This window comes from Ips typographus, linkage group LG4, assembly GCF_016097725.1.
Source record: "Ips typographus isolate SLU linkage group LG4, UJ_Ityp_2.0, whole genome shotgun sequence".
Lineage (NCBI taxonomy): Eukaryota > Metazoa > Arthropoda > Insecta > Coleoptera > Curculionidae > Ips > Ips typographus.
Window position 1 is genome coordinate 14,115,381 of NC_138425.1, and position 20,762 is coordinate 14,136,142.

The 20,762-nt window shown below is 38.5% G+C and overlaps 1 protein-coding gene across 1 annotated transcript; it reads left to right on the plus strand.

Annotated features, from left to right (window-relative positions):
• The first annotated feature begins 4,201 nt into the window (after positions 1–4,201).
• Positions 4,202–14,492, plus strand: LOC145727800 (sulfotransferase 1E1-like). Its single transcript, XM_081977622.1, has 9 exons — positions 4,202–4,406; positions 7,167–7,271; positions 7,342–7,476; positions 8,118–8,217; positions 8,717–8,822; positions 8,902–9,138; positions 13,777–13,903; positions 13,956–14,050; positions 14,100–14,492. Exons 1-9 carry the CDS (start codon positions 4,202–4,204, stop codon positions 14,391–14,393), a joined length of 1,404 nt encoding a protein of 467 aa, XP_081833748.1. The 3' UTR covers positions 14,394–14,492.
• Positions 14,493–20,762: the final 6,270 nt, after the last annotated feature.

Sequence of the window (20,762 nt, forward strand, 5' to 3'; positions counted from 1 at the left end):
TGTATTTCTTACCCCGGCTTCATACTGTTACGTTTTTTCCGTGGGTTTACACAAAGTCAATTTAACTCGACAATTAAATAAATTTATTTACACTTCAAAACCTCAAAACACTCTGTACAATAATTAATTCAGCTACTAAAAACACTACTACAATTCCACAATTATTCTCTACAATGTAAACTTCACCGCGTTCCTAAATCCACTACTCCTCCACCGTCGAAACCGCTCCTTTATATTCGCAAACCACGTTCTAGAACCACTGCGAAACGCTTCGCGATTTGCGTCGAACATCGAAGACGCTTCCAGGTGTGCCGCTTACTATAACACGCGCTAGGCCAGATATTGCGGCGCATCGGATCCATCCCGAATCGAGTGCTCGTTCAGTAAAAATCGAGCATAGTAGGCGCCTAACCGTAACAATGCATTAGGACCAACGTTAGCCCCAATAGTATTCGCCCAATGTGTGGGCCAAGAAAATCAAGTTGAGGCCAAAATTTGCGCAAATTTTGTTTTTGCTCGGGCCAACGTTGATAATTGGTCGCCTGTTGTCGATTTTTGACCTCGCTTCAAAGAGATTCTAAGCGTACGAACAGATGAACGAGCAACATCGCCCCAATGTGTGGATGTTATACGAAAAATACCGTTGGCTCCAACGTGTTGAGCCGGCCTTAAAAATAAAGTGCTGGATGGTATTCAAAATCTTATATTTAATTAGTATTGAAATACAATAATTTTTTACGTATAAATATTTGTTTTGTTATGTTTATTTCCGTCTAGGTGTCGATGGCGCAAACAAATGACTTTACCCTCTAGTACAAATGAACCACACTATAGTTGCTCCAACGTGCCATCCATTGGTCATTTGTGCGGAAAACTACACCTTAACTTCTCAACTACCTAAAGTAAACTTCTTCTTTCCGCACTTAATACATAAGTAACTATTAATTCATGTAAAAGTTATTGAGAAAATGTTTACATTACAGAAAACAGCCTAAAAGGTCAATGTCACTGGTCATTTTTAATTTTTGGCAGGATTATTTGCACAGATCGTTTTCTCAATCGAAATCGTCTGTAAAATTTAAAGTTTACCGTTTCATCAAAATAATCAGATCAGTGATAAATTTTTCTTGAAAATCCAAACTCCAAGATATCCAAAATGTCCAGATCATCTTCAATAAAGATTTCATCCATCATATCCATTATGTATTTTGTGTTTTTAGTGTATCATAATAGGAAAAAAATTAATTTAAACAAACCTGTGACAGGAAGAAATCCTTTTTTTGACTTTTGAGGTTAAGAATTTTGGATTAAACCCCGTTTGCACCGTCGTTTTCACTGCGACAGTACAGGTGAAAAAAGTCACACTCTAAACCACACTTAACTTAAGCTATGCTTAAAGTATGACGGTTTAAACTTGTTTTTAGCAATCGTGCATACAAAAAGTTGATTCTGAGCGCGATTTATTCTTAATCCGAATATTGCGACTTCCGACGTCGTGCATTTGGCCGTTCATCACTCATACGACTAGAAAATTGTCTACATGGAAATAATTTTCCCATCTCAATAATTGTATGTGTGTGTGAGAGAGACAGAGACACGTTTTACTTGCGGTGATGCCAAATACTTCAATCAAAAAACCAAGCGTTAGAAACATTTTTTTTATGTAAATAAAGTCTAATTTGTCTCTTATTAACCACTTAGCACTGTTTTATGAGATATTCCATTATACTGATGATTTATTACAAGCGAATTTAATTCCCGACTTTTATTAAAATTGTCACATCATCATCTGTTTTGTTTGACCATGTTGGTGGCAGGCATGATGCTCATTCTGGCAAATGTCAAGAAATCAAATAGGAATCGAAAAATAGCACTGGAAAGATTGAAGGACTCCGCAAATAAGAGACGCGATCATTGAGCAGATAAACAGTAAAATACACAACATCACACCGGATAACGGAAACGACCCAACACCTTCATGGACAGAATTGTCGGATATTGTGACGGAGGTAACTGAGACTAAACTGGGATACAGGACCTGCAGTGGAACTATGTAAGAGAATAGAAAATAAACTTTTTTTTTACATCTCACTTTCACTTGCATGTTCTACTATAAGTCTGCCTTGTTTAAATCTCTGTTTCTATCTCTATCAAGTAACATAGTACCCCTACAGGACTTGAAAACAGAGATGGTTGAATAACGACATATTGGGACTGATAGATGAACGTCGGGCATGCAAAAATAAATATGACATCAAATATAATAAACATACAAAGAATAATCAGGTCAAAGATAAGAATGGCAAAGAACGAATGGCTGAAACAAGAATGCGCGGAAATGGAACAGTTACAAAGACAAAATGACGGCACAACTTACACAAAAAACTGAAAGAGACTGCCGGAATACATAAAGGCAGAGCATCAAATATACTGGCCGACGAAAACAATCAGATAATTACCGATAGCAGGAAAAAAATTACAATCTGGGAAAGATATATTAAGGAACTTTTCTACCAGGACAGACCTACAGTTATGAATGAAGACAGCGACCACTTGACAGGACCATCAATCACAAGAGCGGAGATAGAAAAAGCGATACATAACTCTAAAAACAATAAAGCAACTGGGCCGGATGAGATCCCATCGGAAATATTGAAGATATTGGATGAAAGAGGCATTGAAGTTCTACACAAAATATTTAACATCGTATACGAAACAGGACAACATTCATCCCTCTACCTAAGAAAAATAATGCTCGAAAGTGTGGAGCTCATTAACTGATTAGTCTGATCAGCCACACTTTGAAAGTATTTCTAAACATAATTCATCAGAGGATTTATAAAAAATGTGAAAGAGATATCAGTAGGTCACAGTTTGGGTTTAGACAAGGGCACAGGAAAAGCGATAGTTGCCACGCAAATCCTTGTAAAAAACTGCCATGATGTGAGAAAAGACATATGCCTTTGCTTTGTTGACTACGAGAAAGCATTTGACCGAGTTGAACATCCAAAACTAATGCAACTCCTCAGGAATCTTGACATAGATCAGAAAGATATCAGATGTATCGAAAATCTATATTGGTACAAGATTGCACAGATGAGGCTCAATAATGATCTGTCCGATGATATAGAGATCCGGAGGGGCGTGCGGCAGGGATGTGTCTTGTCCCCGCTTTTGTTCAACCTGTACTCGGAAGGGGTCTTCCGGGAAGCACTCGAAGATGTGGAGATCGGTATTAAAGTCAACGGAGTGTGGGTGAACAACATACGTTATGCTGATGACACCACATCGCTCATAACATGCAAGACTTACAAGGACTGATCAACACAGTCGGTCAACATAGCAGATTGATGGGTCTAAACATAAACACTAAAAAGACGAAGTTTATGACAAAAACAAGAAACCTGAATGCGTTTGAAAACTCACAGTTTACATTCAACGCAATGCGCATAGACAGAGTGAGCAAATTTAGATACTTGGGCATGTGGTTATCTGAAAACTGGACCTCCGATATCGAAATCAAGAGTCGCATTGAACAGGCCCGACAAGCATTCCTAGGACTGAGAAGAGTATTTAGTTGCTCGGACTTTGATCTTGGTCTGAGGTTCAGATTTTTGAAGTATGGTCGGTACTTCTCTATGGGATGGACCCTTAAAGTCAACCACATTAACAAATTGGAAGCATTCGAGATGTGGCTATACCGCAGAATACCTGGGGCACGTCATCAACGAAAAGTATGAGTATTTACAGATCGAGAGTAAGATAGAAGGCCGTAGAGGAATGGGAAGGAAGAAATTGTCATGGTTGCGGAACACAAGACAGTGGACAGGAGTGAATGACATACAGACCCTAATTCATACCGCAAGGAATAGAGAGCAGATGGAAAATGTGATCGCAAACATCCATCAGGGGATAGCATCCGAAGAAGAAGAAGATGGCGCATAATGTTTTGTTTAAACTTAGTATATGACTAATCTCATCTTGAATGATTCCATCAAAATTAACAACATAGAACAAGTAGGCCTATACAAATTCCTGGGACACGAGGTAAGGACACGAGATATATTGGAAGAAACAATCAAACACACGAAATAAAGCGTAGAATAGGTTTAACTTTTCCTGCCTTCCATAGTGTTTAAAAGAGAAGGTATTTAACCAATGCGTTCTCCCGGTTTTAACATACGGTTCAGAGACATTAACAATGACCAAGAACAACATTCAGAAAATTCAAGTCATGCAACGTAAAGTGGATAAATCAATGCTGGGAATAACCCTCCCAAATAGAATCCCATATAGAACCATCAAACACAACACAGGAGTAAGAGATGCTGTCGAAACCATTCTGCGTATGAAGTGGAACTGGGCGGGTCATGTGGCCAGAGTAACCCATGACCGATGGACAAAAAGTATTTTACAATGAAGCTCAAGCATGGAAGCATACAGAAACAGAGGACGCCCACCATGATGGAGTGACGATATAAGAGACTCGCTGCAAACTGGATGCTGATGGCACAGAACCGGAGAAAATGACTAAGTATGAGAAAGGCTTTTGTCCAGCAGTGGACAGTAACCTCACCATTCTTTACCAATCAGATCGGTGTTTACCGAATGATGCGGCTTTAATGGCATCAGATGTTGCACAACAACTATCTCAATAACTTTTCATAAACATTCGAAAAATAGTGTTTAATAATAAAAAAGCAATAATTATTTAGTTAATTAAATGGTCAAACTGGAACCCGTTCTGTGCCTGGCTGTATACCAAACAATCGATAAATTCACCTTGGACACTATTTATGATTTTATGATTTCTTGACTAATGTTAGCACACTCTTCTAATTCTAGTATTTAGGTAGTCAGTTGATTCAGGTTAGTTTTATAAACAACATTTTTAAGATGGCCCCACAAAAAAAAATCCAAAGGATTGAGATCAGGAGATCTTGGAGGCCATTCAATTGATCCACGTCTTCCAATCCATCTGTTGGGAAATGCTACTTCGTTAAGATACTGTCTAACTTGTATTGCATAATGTGGTGGTGCACCGTCTTGCTGTAACCATACATTTTCTCATGTGTCACTGTGTTATTAGCAATTCTTAAAGTGGAGATATTTTGGACCGTTCAATATCTCTGCAAAAAAGTAAGATGTGATCCAAAAAATGATCTGATTTCTCAGAATTCCTGCGCAAACATTATTTTTTTCAGGATATTGGGTGTGTTGTTCTCTCATCCATCTGGGATTCTCTATTGCCCAATACCGACAGTTTTGTCGACGACTTGAGTTGATTCATCTTTGAATATGTTTTCAACTTGATTAACTTGAACAGGAAAATTATGACACATTAAGGTTGCAGAGAACTGCATTCGTTTCTCTAGATCGTCTTCATTTAATTTTTGTGTACCAGGTGCATTTTAGAAAGATGCCACATTTCTATCTTTAAAACCTTATGTACCGTCGAACGAGAGGTATCATAGTCGCGGGCAACTTGAGGAATGCTAGAATGTTAATTTTCTTCCACAGATAATAAAATAATTAGTTTTTTGTCTTCCTTTATCGCAGGACGTCCATTCTTTGACTTATCGTCTACAGAACCCGTATCTCAAAACCTTCTTTAATATTATTTACTAACTACTGATACTGGTTTATTGGCCTTTCTGGATATTTGTTATTAAATAAAACACACACATGTTGAGTTTGCTCTCTATCGCCATACCCAACCATCATTAGAATTTCAATTCTTTGTGTTGCTGATAAACGCACTGTAATATTATTATTTGTTTGAAATAAAGTAGCAGACAAAGCAAACAGACAAATTAGGAACTTCAAAATGAATGAGAATAATAGCATTGCTATAGAACGACTGCCCCAATGGAATCTACATAAAAAACCCTATGAGAGGGCGTTATCAGATTTTGATTAACCTAGAGACCTGAGATATCGCAAAGATTCGAATAATGCCAATTTCCAAAAATCCTCTGTATATTCGAAACAAATGACGATTCTGATTGGACCAGCAGACTAAACTTGAAAATCGAGCTCGCAACACATATTATACTTTTTTTTATCTATTACCGTTTACTCTGTACCCCATAAATCCAACGAAAAAGGTACCACCCTTGTACATTTGTTTAAAAAGTTAGTGCCACTGAGCCAATAACAAAATTACGTAACTAATCCAGTGGATGAATTGCACTGGACAAGCTGATGAATAAGCTTCTGAATTTTTGTTATGCTGTCTGTTTTTGATATTGATTTCCTATGGCCAGTTTTAGTTATACATATCACCTTTTGATTGATTTTTGAAGTTTGATATCATCAGAGTTAAAATAATAAAAATCGACTTTAGAAAATCATTAAACTGAGTGTTAAAAGTACAAGCAAAAAACACAAATTCAATTCCACAAAATTTTTATTTAGTAGCTAAAAGCTGCCCATTATGTTTCGAGTGTATAAACGACTCATCCTCAGGGGCTAAAATTCACGGATCTGTCTTTATCAACTATAGTTTCTGAGATGTCAATGCTAATGCCTCGAATTTGTAACACCCTGTACTCAAAAGCAGAACCTTCTTTTATCATAAGTACCATATTACCAACCAAATAAGATTGCGCCAAGCAATTACGATAATGATGCGCGCGCTTAATTGAATATATAAATACAGTGAGGACGCGTTGGTTGGAACAAATTCATTTTAAATTAAGGGTTTTGTTTTTTGGAAATTTGCTCGTACACGTCGATTTTTATTTTTGTCTGCGGTTGTTTTAATGGTAAATGGACGTATACTGGGCAGACCAAAAATAATTTACTACCATCAACTTTTTAATTTTTTCAAATGGAATTACCTATTTTTAATTTTATTTTTGAATTGTGCATCGAATTCTAAGTAGGACAAAAATTAAATTAAAAAAAAATTATATAAAAAATATTTTTCAAAAACAATTCAAAAATAAAATTAAAAATAGATAATTCCATTTGAAAAAATGAAGTTGATGGTAGTAAATTTTTGGGCCGCCCTGTACACATGCATTTACAAAACAAAACCCTTAATTTTAAATGAATTTGTTCCAACCTCACTGTATAAAGGACGAAACACTAAACAACTACACAATTAGTAGCAAAAATGTCTTTACATACATTAGTGAATATTAACGGCAGTGTCATTCAAGGAAGTAGTGATGAGTCGAAAAATAGTGACAAAAAGCTAGTTTTTCCATATGTTATTCGAACTATTGATCCTAAACTAAACGACCAACTTCTAAGAGATTTTAGAGGTGTGTTTTAAAAAAATATATTTTTTATTTTTCAAAACAAAAATTAAAATTTGTATTATTAAATATTCAGGATCAAGGGATCTTTTTCTCCAAGTGGGACCAAAAAACTATGTTTTTCCAAACGGTTATACCAAAGAAGCCGAAGAAATGTACAACTTTAACGTTCGATCCGATGATGTGTTTGTAATGACATTTCCCAGATCAGGTAACACCTTAATTTTAGTTTACTTACGACCTCAGTGTAAATAGCTATTTACGTATAGTTTTCCGTTACGTAATGAAACTCTTTACGCATAGTTATACTATCGCTCTAATGCTGGGAAAAATTGATTTTGTTTACATTTCTTCCTTTATCAGAGTATATTAGACAGGAGATCATCGCGTAATGCATTGTTCATACAGTTTAAAGTAACTAACACTTCTTCTAGAATATTATCTCCAATAGCAAACACATGAAGTAATATTACTGAATATTTTCTCTTTCTTCTTAATAACTGTAATGTCACCATAAATAATTATTTTAAGAACAACGGTAATAATTATTTAAGTAACATGATTTGTGAATTTTACTTTATTATTTAGTACAAATATGTTGTCAATACGTTGAAAATATACATTTTTAATGAAAAGTTACTGTGAATTATATGAATTGCGAAAACAGGACTTTTCATTTGGTCGTAGGTAAAGTATAGTACGTCACACGTGCTGTAAGAAGCATTTTACGCACTCATGGAATTACACACTCGCCGCTACTTTTTCCATATCGTGCGTAAAATGCTTCTTACAGCACTAGTTAAGTAATATACTATTAAACTTATTTTCTAGTATCGTTTTTATTGTTGAAAGGTACAACGATGGTTCAAGAACTCGTATGGTTGTTGTGCAATGATTTAGACTACGCAAAGGCCGCCAAAATTTCTTTATGGACAAGATTTCCTTTTTTTGAGTAAGTGTCTATTCAATAATTATATTAATGTATCGTATATTATGTTAACGTATATAAAAAATTATAATTCTACTTTTACATAACATAAATAATTGGTTTCATTTATAGTTTGTGTTATATGCAAATTGACGTTTTTAGATATTTTATGTTTTTTTTTCTGTTTTCGGAGATTGTGCACTATTTTTTCAATTATCTCTATCGACTAATTCTTACTAGAATCTCATTTTAATAAATTTATAATTCATCCATAACGATTGTCTTGGTTTATGGTGCACTATATGATAACCTGGTGAAAAGACAACAACAAGCAGTACAACCACATTTTTCTTGTAATTTCTACTTAATTTCTCATTTTTTTCTGTCTAAAATTTCAACTGACAACCCACCTGCAAGAAATTTATTTGACTGGTTTTCTATTGTAACCCCTTCATCTACAAATAGCATGACATAGACACTAATAATTGTAAAATGCTAATGTTCTCATTGTAGTTTTCTGCAGAGTCGTAGGAAAAATATTGTACCTAATACGTGCCGGAAGTGTCTTTTCCGCACTCGATAGCGGACCAAGGCGGAAAACGTCTTTCCCGCCCTTCAACTGCAGTCTCGTGCGGGACCACTTTCCGCACTTGTTAGCTAAATAACTATTAATGAACTGCTTCCATCGACGATACTTATAAATACTAGTTATTAACAGGAATTTTAGCATTTCTGGTGTGTTGTAGGCTAAGCAGCAGAATTAATGAAAAAGTCAAAGCTGAAATGATGACGGAACTCATCAAACACGACCCACAAAAGCATCAATGGTGGGCAAATATGAAACCAGTGTGGAAGACTTCAGCAAGTATTGAAGGAAAGCGGTTTTTTAAAACTCATTTGCCATTTAGTTTGCTGCCCCCAGCTTTAACTAACGGACATTGTAAGGTAAATAGCTTAATTTTTTTAAACACAAACAGAAATTTAACAAGAAATCGAACTAGATAAAATTTTACGACAAACGCATAAAGGATTTCAAAATTGGATTATCATTCACTGTTTTCCAAACACATCAACAAATGTGTAAAATTGTATTTTTAAAGTTGCCATGTAAGTCGAGACCGATGAAATTTTGAACAAAACATTATAAAAGACGCTTTTTGGCGTTGAATTTAAGGTCATATTTAGAAATCTAAATTGGATTCCATCTTCTAGACGCCTTCTTAGTTTTTGCATTTTTTCAAATCGTTTAAAAAATCCATGCCATCAAAGAGTGTTAAGGTAGTAGTTTTCCTAACAAGTGTGCGAAGTAGGTCTTGTACGCACGATGGTTTCCCTCAAATCCGCCCCACCTTACCACCCCTGACCTACGCCACCCAGACGTCCCGTCTCCCTGACAAAGGTAAGGATCCATCCCTACCCCAAGGAAGACAGTTCCCTGCAGGAGAGTGTGGAGGCCCCAAGAAAGCACCTCCTGATAGACGACCAGCGATGGCAGAATCCTAATAGGTGATATGTGAACTATTGTGAACAAAGGGGGCTATCACCAATTCCTAGTAGATGCAAATGTCTGTTTAGGCCACAGTGACCTGTTAGAACCGCAACCAGTGTTTTTAAGGCCCAGCGACTCCTTGATATCAACCTTTTGGGTGTCTGCACCCTTCCGCCTTTCTACACGTCTCTGTGGTAGCTTCAAACGCCCAGTCACATAGTGCGCTCGCTAGCTGTCTGTTGTTTAATCCTATGTGAGGTTCGGCAGTATTGGACTCTCAGAGGACCCGAGCAGGGCAAGTGCATCAGCCCGCTCGTTTCCCGCAAACCCCATATGTGCCGGAATCAACACTAGGTTTATCCGCTTCTGCTTCGCCACCATCCCGTGTTGGGAGACTTTGAGACTTTCTCGAAAAATCACTGACCTCTGGTGACATGAACTTTCCCTGGCTGGGATTTCTACCTTGAACTTCTTTCGAACCTAAGTCTTACCTCAGGTGCGATCACCTTTGACCCCAGGAATGGAATATCCCGATGCATGGCAGCCGCTATACTTGTATGTCCTTGACGCAGATGGTTGTCACGCCATTCATCCTCTGCAGCGCCGCAGCGGCCTCCCTGCGTATCCACAGAGGTAACTCAGGAAGGCCCAGAAGAACGTTTAATGCGAGACTCGGTGTCGTCCTCATTTTTCCCAGAGCCCGGCGCAAATGCCACATAGTGACAGTGGCCTTTTGTATGACTTTGTCTACGTGAGGTTTCCACGTGAGTTTACTGTATAAAGTTACGCCCAAGTACTTAACCTCTCCCACAAGTGTAAAAGAAGCAAATCCTTAATTTGCGTTCTCTTTGTAAAGAGCATGACCTCCGTTTTGCTAGGATTAACTGATAATCCGGCATCGGCGCACCATCTCTCTATTATCTTACAAGCCATCTGCATTCTCTCACAGACAACGCCCAAGAATTTCCCTTTGACGAGAACTAGGCCGTCATCCGCGTAGGCTTGCGCGTAGAAGCTCTCTCAGTCTAGCCGCCCCAGGAGTTCGTCCATAACCAAACACCAAGGGGGAAAGGCAACTGCCCTGTGGACAGACCCCCCGTAACTCGATCTCCCCCCAGGCAGGCTATCGCACTCCGGACCCAGTTTATAACTGAAACAGGTGCCTTTTTCGATTTGAGAGCGTTGCAGATATTGCTTGTTCTGGCCTTATCAAATGCACCCTCCACATCAAAGACCAATGTGACCTCCTTGTCTTGTAATCCCTGTTCAGATTTTTGCACCAGAGCATGGAAAGCCGTATCTGTCGACCTTCCTTTCCTGTATACATGCTGATTACTATGCAGCGGAGTCCTGATGAGGACTTCCTCTGTTAGGTACTATCATCCTTTCCAGCGTTTTCATGAGGAAGGACGTTAAACTGATAGGTCTGAATGATTTGGGCACGGTGTAGTCCCTTTTACCGGGTTTTGGTATAAAGACTACTTCATTCACTGGATTAATTATATAATTTAGTTATTGGCCTATTGGCGTTTAGTTTATAAGTAAGTTTTAGAAAGTTTTTAAACAAATGTACACAGAACAAAACACAGGACTTTTCAAATACATTAACAAATGAATTGAAATGATTAGGAATGTTCTAGTTACAAAATTAATTTTGCAGGTCCACAAACTCAGAGAAACGTTTTGACAACATCGCAGCAAACTGTCCGCCTACTTGGACTTATTTTTTAGCTTTTCTGCCTTTGTCGCGCTCATGCATTTATCAATGTTTTCTGTCAGTTACATTGTTTATCTATGATCAGTTTTATTTTTACGACACCTGTATATTGCAGCAGGTTTGATTTAACCGCCTTGTGTACTATTCATAGGAAATGCCGTTAAAAAGACAAAGTAAACTATGAAACATTAGTAGCTGCATTAGAACGACGTTATGGGGATCAGCATAGGAAAGGAGTGTATCAAACGCAATTAAAGGCAAGCCAGGAGAAAACTGGTGAAAATCTACAAGAGTTTGGGCCAAAATTCGTCGGCTTGTGCATCTGGCTTACCCAGCCGTCCCGGATGAAATCCAAGAAGAATTTGTGGCACAGTATTTTGTAGAAGGGATTCGAGATCCGGAGGTAAAGAAAATGCTGAAGATGTTCAAAGGAAGCAACAGCAGCGAATTACTGGTTCGAGCGTTGGAAGTGGAAGCTGCGTGCAATGACTTAAAGCCAAAGATCAGGGCCGTGACTATTCAAGAGGAGAGAGTACCGCTAGCAGATCATGTTGATATATCAATAGATGAAATTAAATCAATGGTTGGCCAATTAGTGCAACAAATGGCAGCATCAGGAAATGGTCAGTCCACACAGTTAGAACGTTCACACCCGATCACTAGAGTGGAATGTTATCGATGTGGACACAAAGGACACAATAGCAGGAATTGCAGACAGCGGTCTTGTTCTCCAAACCCGCAGTGTCGACGAAATCAGGACATCAGAACAAATCACCGGAACTCCTGTGCTAAAAGAAACATTACGTGTTATAATTGTGGACGTAAAGGACATTACCGCTCGAATTGCAGACAGCAGTCTGGTTTACCGACCCCGCAGAACTGGCGTAACCAGGAGCAGGAAATGAAGAACCCGAAAGGACATTTACCGCGATATGTAGAGGATCGTCAAGCTTTTGATAGTGTCTTGAGGTACCGGAAAGGACAAATTCATAATGGTTGGAGGATTGGTCAAATCGCGAAGGTGACAGATAAAGAGGCTACAAGACATAATAAAAGGACAGCGCTCAGACTCTGATTTGAAAGTAATCAGAAGATGGTTGGAGAAGGATTTGAAACCGGATTGGCAACAGATTTCCAGATATGGACCAACAGTAAGGGGTTACTGGTTGCAGTGGAATTCGCTTCGACTGCGAGATGACTTAATTACTCGCAAATGGGAAAGTCCAGACGGAAAACGCTTTGTTTACCAAACAATAGTGCCCAATTCCTGCAAAGAGAATGTGCTGCGAGAACTACATGACAGTCGCGGAGGAGGACACTTTGGAGTAAACCAGACTTTGGCTAGAATAAGAGATCGATTTTACTGGATTAACTTCAGAAAGGACATTAAGGAATGGTGTAAACGGTGTAACCAGTGTTCGTTACAGAAGGGATCAAGCACGATTCAGGACCTTGAGAGAGAGAAGATGAAACCAAACAACGACCGTATGAAGATGACACTGGACCACAGACCAGCTGGTGGCAATTATAAGGAAGGTGATGGCTGTGTGGATGTTTCAACTCAGGAGGAGCAAAGGATTAAGTCAAAGATGGCAACGACACTGGGAGGGACCTTACAATGTGGTAAAAAGGTTAAACGACGTCGTGTACAGAGTCGAACGCAACCGCAAAGGCAAGATGAAAATTGTCCATCTGGACAGGCTCAAGAAATACCAGGGATTAGATGAAGCGGAGCGGGACGATCAGCCTTAAGAGGGGGGCAGTGTTACGGTTTGGGCCTACTATGCTCGATACTTCTGAACGAGCACTCGATTCGGGGTGGAATCGAAGCGCCGCAATATCTGGCCGGGCGCGTCTTAAAGTAGGCCATCGTTAGATAGCGATACAGCGAGAATCGTCTTGGATGTTCGACGCAAATCGCTAAGCGTTTCAGAGTGGTTCTAGAACTGGGTTTACCGAATATAAACGAAGCGGTCTCGACAGTAGTAGTAGTAGTAGTGAATTTGAGAACGCGGTAAAGTTTAAATAGTGGAATAATTGTGGAATTGTAGTAGTGTTTTTAGTAGCTGAATGAATTATTGTATGGAGTGTTTTGAAGTGTAAATAAATTTATTAATTGTTGAGTTAAACTGACTTTGTGAAAACCCACGGAAAGACCGTAACAGTATGTTCAAATTCCATTTAAGCTATCTTTGATATTAAGTTGAAAAAAATAATTTAAATTTTAAGGCAATTTTTAAAGACTGAAAATAAAATTTAATTTTTCAAAGCTTCAATCAATTTATACTTTTTTCAAACTGAAATTTAAACTAACAAAATCAACGTTTAATGGAATTTTAGGACTTTATATTCAAATGTTGATATTGTTTTTTTTTAGGTAATCTATGTGGCTAGAAGTCCACTGGATGTAGCTGTGTCATGCTTCTATAATTCGTGTAGTTTACGTCTTCACTCTTATCAGAATGATTTTAGGACGTACTGGAATTACTTCATAAACGACATGGGTAAGTTTGGTTTAATTTTAAAAGTGGTTAGTACTAATCTTGATGATTTTAGTTGTTTGTACACCTTATTGGGAGCATGTTAAAGAAGCATGGAAGAAACGACACGACGACAATTTTCTGTTCCTCTTCTACGAGAATATCACTACGGTAATTACTCTAATGCATTGTGATGTTTATAATTAAAACTGATTCACAGAACATGAGCGAAGAACTGGAGAAAATCGCCGCGTTTCTGGGAAAGTCGTATACAAAAGACGAGCTGGACCAGTTGAAAAACCACTTAAACATCGAAAATTTCAAGAAAAATCCTTCGGTTAGTTTAGCTAATATGCGAGAAATATTCGAGCCTGGGAAACTTGAAGGACTTGTAAGAAGGGGTGTAATCGGAGGATATAAGAGTTATTTTGATGAAGAAATGCTGGAAGAAGCTCAGCGGTGGATTAGCGATAATTTGAGAGATACAGATTTAAGATTTCCTGTATTACTGTAGTACCTACACCTACTAAACATAGTTGGTCTATATTTAACAAAAGACTATGTCTATGTCTGTATTTTCAGTATACTGTATTTTAATAAAGAATAATTGTTGGGAACACTTTTAGCGTCCTAAAATTACGGTTCGAAAAAAGCAACGCAAGCTTAGAAACGTCTTATTTTTATACAGGGCGCCACCAATTCGTGTCTAAGTATGGGGATCTCGAAAACGGTAAGAGATGTTGGTTAAATGGAGACAAAGTTTCCCAATTTGGAGTTCAATCTTATGCCGTTTTAACATTTAAAAAAATTTTACCCATTACTTCCGGAAATATCTGTTAAAATACGACATTTTGGAAAATAGTATATTATTAACCAAGAGTTAGTCAGAAGCTTTCACAGAATAAGAAAATTCTACAAAAACCATACACACAATTTTCAGACATCAGTTATAATAGATTTATTCACACGGTTTGGTTTTCTTTAACCTCAAAAGTACCTTGATGTAAACACACCTCCGTACAGCACCCTCTGCCGGCCTCTGAATGATAGACAACCTATAATTTATCTGTCTCTGTCAAGTCAAGTGTATTTCATATGTCATATGTCTTAATAGACATTGACATTATTATTTACCTAGGTCAATAAATTTTCCGTTTTCGTTGTTTTTGTGCCAGACTAGAACTAGAACTGACTCTATTTTTGACCTAGGTCAACAATGACTATTAAGGTAGAAAAAACTAATTTTTCAAGTTACTAATCGGTCAATAATAGTATGTTTATCATGTTAGTAGTGGAAAAACGTTTTTATTTTATTGTAAGCTTATTTGCAGCAGAAAACAGGGATGTCAGGTTTTAGAGGGAAAAAGTTGCGAAGTGTCAGTAAATTTAAATTATCTCATCAAATTAGCTTACAATAAATCCTAAATTTCCTATTTTTTCGGAAATTTCCAGAAATAATCGGATTTTTTCAAATGTTAAAACGACATCAGATTGAACTTCAAACTCCTCAACTTTGCCGTTCCCTTCCTTCCGTTCCTTCTCCGTTTAACCAACTCTGTATCTCTTACCGTTTTGAGATCCCCATACTTAGACACGAATTTGTGGCACCCTGACATTTACTGTGACTTCATATTGAAATTCACATCTGTCTCTGTGTTCTTAAGATTTTCTACTTATACAACTTAGCCCTACCCGTTCAATGTCACGTGATAACCCCATTTATTAGCATTTTTTTTGTCATGTGGTGAGTCTAGAGAGAATGTTTCAAATAAGCGAGTTATGGACGATTTTATGAAAAGTGCACGAAACTTTGACTTAAATATGGGATTTGGGGTCTACTATACTAGCAGCGGCCATATTGGATATTGCTCTACCAAGTTGACCTTTTTTAACACTTGAAAACACGAATTTGATGTCCATTTTGCTTCAACTTGCACGGTTTTGGAGATGACCTTGAAATTATGTCAATTTAGACAGTTTTTAGAGAGTGGCACTCTTCAAAAATTACTTTTTGACAAATGACACTTTACGTCACATTTCTACCATTAATATAAAGCTATTTAGGCAGTCAAAAACAATTTTCAAAATTCAAAAATTTCCATACCTCCTGTGAAAAATGTCAGAAACTCAGTTTTTTATTTTTCAAGATCAAACGGTGCGCTATACAGAAATATATCATATTTGGTAAAAGTTAATTAGTTTACACCCCTAACTCAAACCGTTTTTGAGATATTCATAAAAAAATTCGAAAACAAATTTGGTGGTTATCAACTGAGAAGAGGGGATGACGTAGTAATGTGTGTTTCGTCCCGGGAGCTGCCTTTGGACTCGTCAGTAAGACTTGGCAGCCCCTTGGCTTATAAACACGTCAGTATGGACAGTATGTAACGTGGAACCTTCGAGCAAAAAGAACAAGTATCAGGAGGTAGAAAATCCCCCATTTTTGTTTCCCTCTTTGATTCAAATCAGTCCATCAATCAAAAAAGTAGCTTTATTGTCGGAAACTTAAAGTCATTGACAAAGCCCTGAAAACACATACAAAAACAGCAAAAAAAAAACATAATTATTGCACTACACATACAATATGAACCACACATAATTACACCTTACAATTATTAAAATAAAAACAAAACAAAAAGGCAGTTATATCTTTCTCCTCTCTTATACCCTGTATAAGAGAGGAGAAAGAGGATCAAAAACACAAACACTGCTGCTTGGTCAATTTATGACAGAACAAGGCGCCTTAAGAACTGGAGTAGAACTCGTCCAGAGAATAGTACGCCCCGTCAAGCAAAAACCTCTCAGGCTCACGCCTAAATCCATGCGCAGATGGCTGGCCTCTCACGTGGAGAGGAAGGTTATTGAAAAGTCTCTTGCCACCGTAAATAAGCGACGACTTAATCTTCTCCGTGTGAGGAATGGGAAGCCTCAAAACGAATCTACTGCGAGTCACCGAGCCGGAGCCCTCGGACAACTGACCCCCAAACTTGCCACGGACAAGACAAATCGTCTCCAAGATGAAAATGCAGCACAAGGTGAGGATACCATGTTCAATAAAGAGGGGTCTACATGAGGCCAACACGACACAAGCACCTCAATGCTCGCTTCTGCAGGAGAAACACAGAATTGAAGCGGCTTCGAGAACAAACTCCTCAGAAAGCTATGCCGTAGCGGAGATGGCAGTCGATTAGTGCATAGTATGCACTCCTAGCTACATGGTAATCCAGATTGCCAGAGATCACCCTCAATGCATGGTAACCCGACGCCAATCTAGAGCACAGACCGTCCACATGCTCAGCGAATCGTCAATAATAAGACCAAGAAACTTGTTCATTCCAGAGGCGCACCCTCAACAAAAATCTCCTTCAATGAGCATCCAAAATGTAGGATCTTGGTCGTACTGATATTTAATGAAAGTAAGTTGGAATTGCACCAATGTTTGATTATGGAGAGGTCCCCATCAATAGTGGCAGTCAATGAATCGGCGCCGCTCTTGCCGCTCCAAAGAATGAATGCAGCGTCATCAGCGAAAACAGTGAATTGTCCGTTAATAGGGAGCGAAACAATATCATTGATGTATATCAAGAACAGCAAAGGTCCAAGAACAGAGCCCTGAGGGACACCCGAAGTTAACATTAACTCTCCAGAACCATGGCCCCCGATGAAGACCTCCTGGCTCCGGCCGGACAAGAAAGAGCGAAACCACAACAAAGAAGCGGCTCGGCAGCCATAAGCTTCAAGCTTCCAAAGCAAGATCTGGTGGTCTACGCAGTCGAACGGTAGCCTTCGACAAGTCGCAAAATACCGCGGCCGAAATATCGCCGGAGTTCAAGCGACCATACAGATCCTGGAGAAAAGAAAAAATAGCATCATTCGTGCCCATCGCTGACCGGAAGCCAAACTGTGATGGGCTGAGAAGCTCATGACGCTCCAGAAACGACATCATCCGCCTCTGGACCAGCTTCTCCAGCACCTTAGGCAGTGCCGGAGGCAGGGCAATCGGTCGATAGTTAGCCGGGCAGGAGCGGTCACCGGACTTGTAAAGAGGAATAACCTGAGCCCTCTTAAGACATTGTAACGCCTTTACGTACCGGTCCTTGTACGGTTTTTGCCACACCTAGGGGTAGGTGCTTCGAAACTCGGGCGCCACCTTAGTTTTATTTGGAGAAGCGTAACTAAGGAACTCGCTTCGTATACCTGGGGAGCTTTTACACAGTCGAAGACAGAGTTCACGTTGAAACTCAGAACTCGAATGATCAGATGCTACGTCTTCTCTGTTCTACTCTATGGATGTGAAAGCTGGACACTAAATCCGCAGACCGAAAAGAGAATAGAAGCTTTCGAAATGTACGTGTATAGACGGATGCTGCGAATTTCATGGATACAAAGGAACACCAACGATGAAGTAGTCCAGCGCATGCACAAACAAAAAGAACTACTGAGTACCATCAAGGAAAGAACAATGCGATACCTGGGTTATGTGATGAGAGGTGATAATTACGAAATACTACGCCTCATAATGGAAGGGAAAGTACAAGGGAATAGATCAGTAGGAAGGCGCCAGAACTCATGGCTAAAAGATTTAAGGAGATGGTTCGTCTGCAGAAATCCTTCGTGCTGCAGTTTCCAGAGCTGCAATTGCCATTTGGATCGCCAACCTTCGGCAGGAGGGGGCGTGAGAAGAAGAAGAAAGGGCTTTAATTGACAAAGTAGGTTTCAAATGGCAACGTCGCAAACTTTGAAAACTAAGTCAAAGTCAAAGTCAAAATACGCTTTATTGTAATAAGAACAGAATTCTTGTGTACAAAGCAAAGTAAATAGAAGTTAAGTAAAAAGAAGTTAAATGTAACAATAAAATTAAAATAAGTACAACCATAAAAATTAGTTAGAATTGCAGACGACCAAAGACACTAAAGACTATCACTATAATACTCTTCCAGGCTGTTATAAGACCTTGTTAATAGAACACACTTAACCCCCCTTCGAAATTGTGGGTATGGCATTAGCCTATATTTTCTGTCCATATGGTTGTAGATTTTGAGGCCCTCATACACGATCGATCCCCTGACAGGAGTCGACCGGGGCAAAGGCAGGCGCAAACGCTGTTCCTCGCTCAACCTCGCATTATGTGAACAATCAGAGATTCCATCACAAGCTGTCCTGTGAATCTGACACACCGTCTCGAGGACCATCAAACACGTCAGTGTCAGTATTCCATGCTTAACAAACAGTGGTCTACAATGCTCCCTAGCTCTCACACGGCACATGAACCGGAGCGCTCTCTTCTGTATGACAAAAATTGAGTTAAACAGCTGTCGAGAACAAAATCCCCAAAACGCTATACCATAGCGCAGATGCGACTCAAAAAGTGAGAAATACACCATCCTAGCGGTCTCTGTCCCCAGCTCGCCCGAGACCACCCTAACGGCATAACAACCCGACGCCAACCTAGATCTCAACTGAGAAATATGGTTCCCGAACTTAAGCTTCTCGTCAATGGTAAGACCCAGAAACTTCGTGATCGACTTGTTTTCAATATGCTGATCGCCAATATAACTCTTCAAAATCACAACCAAAGGCGAGTATATTTGTTTTGGTGATGTTTAAGCTAAGGGAATTTGCTTCACTCTCTGCCTCTCTCTCGCAGCCTTGATTTTACCAGCTTCTCAACCACCTTCGACAGAGTGGTACGCAACAATATAGGACGGAATTTCGATGGGTCCACCGAGTCCCCACCCTTATGTAACGGGATCACTATCGTCCGTTTCAGGCAGGAAGGAAATTCGCCTGTCCCAAAAGAAACGTTAATTGCATCCGCAAGAGAAAACAAAGCTGACTCCGCAAGGCTCTCAAACACCCTAATGGACACCCCATCGTACCCGTAGGAATTACGATTCACGATGCGCGAAATCACGTCCCTCAGCTCAGCTACATAAGTAGGGCAAAAGTAGAAACTGCAAGGAATGCTCATCTTACTAAGATAATCCAATGGATCCCCGTCAGTAACAATGTTAGAGGTGGTTCTTTCCACCACAGAAAAGAAAACTAGAAAAGCACCTACTAATTAGTGTTTAAGTTGCAATTTAAAAATGACCATAAACTGTAAGTTTTTTTAAGTAAGTTTAAAACAATTTAGAACATTTTAGATATCCCACGCAGTTCGAGATACATGAAAAAAAAAATAATTTTTTTTATAAGATTATTTAGAAAGTAAATTCTATATATTAGTGTAAACATATATAAATTTATTATTATTTCTTTCCGTAGATATTCTGGTGTATTTTTCTTCTTGCTTTCTATCTATCTATCTAAACAGCCATAAACAGTCATCTTTGAATATAGGCCTCCTCTATGCCTCTCTATCGTTTATTGCTTTATCTAGTTAAATTTATCAATAATTTAGTCTCATTTGAAGTAACTTCAATCTTAACCTACACATTTTTAAATATATTAGATAGTTTTTTAGTATCTTAGTTACAAAGCCAGATAGTTTTTTAAAGTATTTATAATCTCAGATACCTTTTACAGCTTTGCAGTCGCATTTATACAATTAAGTACAAAAATATTAAGCGGAAAGCAGTGAAAATTAGACTTGAACACATAAAACCAAAAAAAAACATACAGAAAGAAGTTCAATTTATAATATTTTAATATGTTTGAGCATGTAAAACAACATGCATACTTAATTAAATACATGGCTTATATTTCAGTAATTATTACTTTTATCCATTCATAAATTTTACTCTTGTTTTGCAGTCCTAGCTGTTGTTGTTTAGAACTTATTTCAGATAAAAATTGCTTACGAATTTCCTAGGGCATTACAACTTACATATCTAATGATGATACGAATTTCATTAATTATTATTTAGAAACTACTTATCCT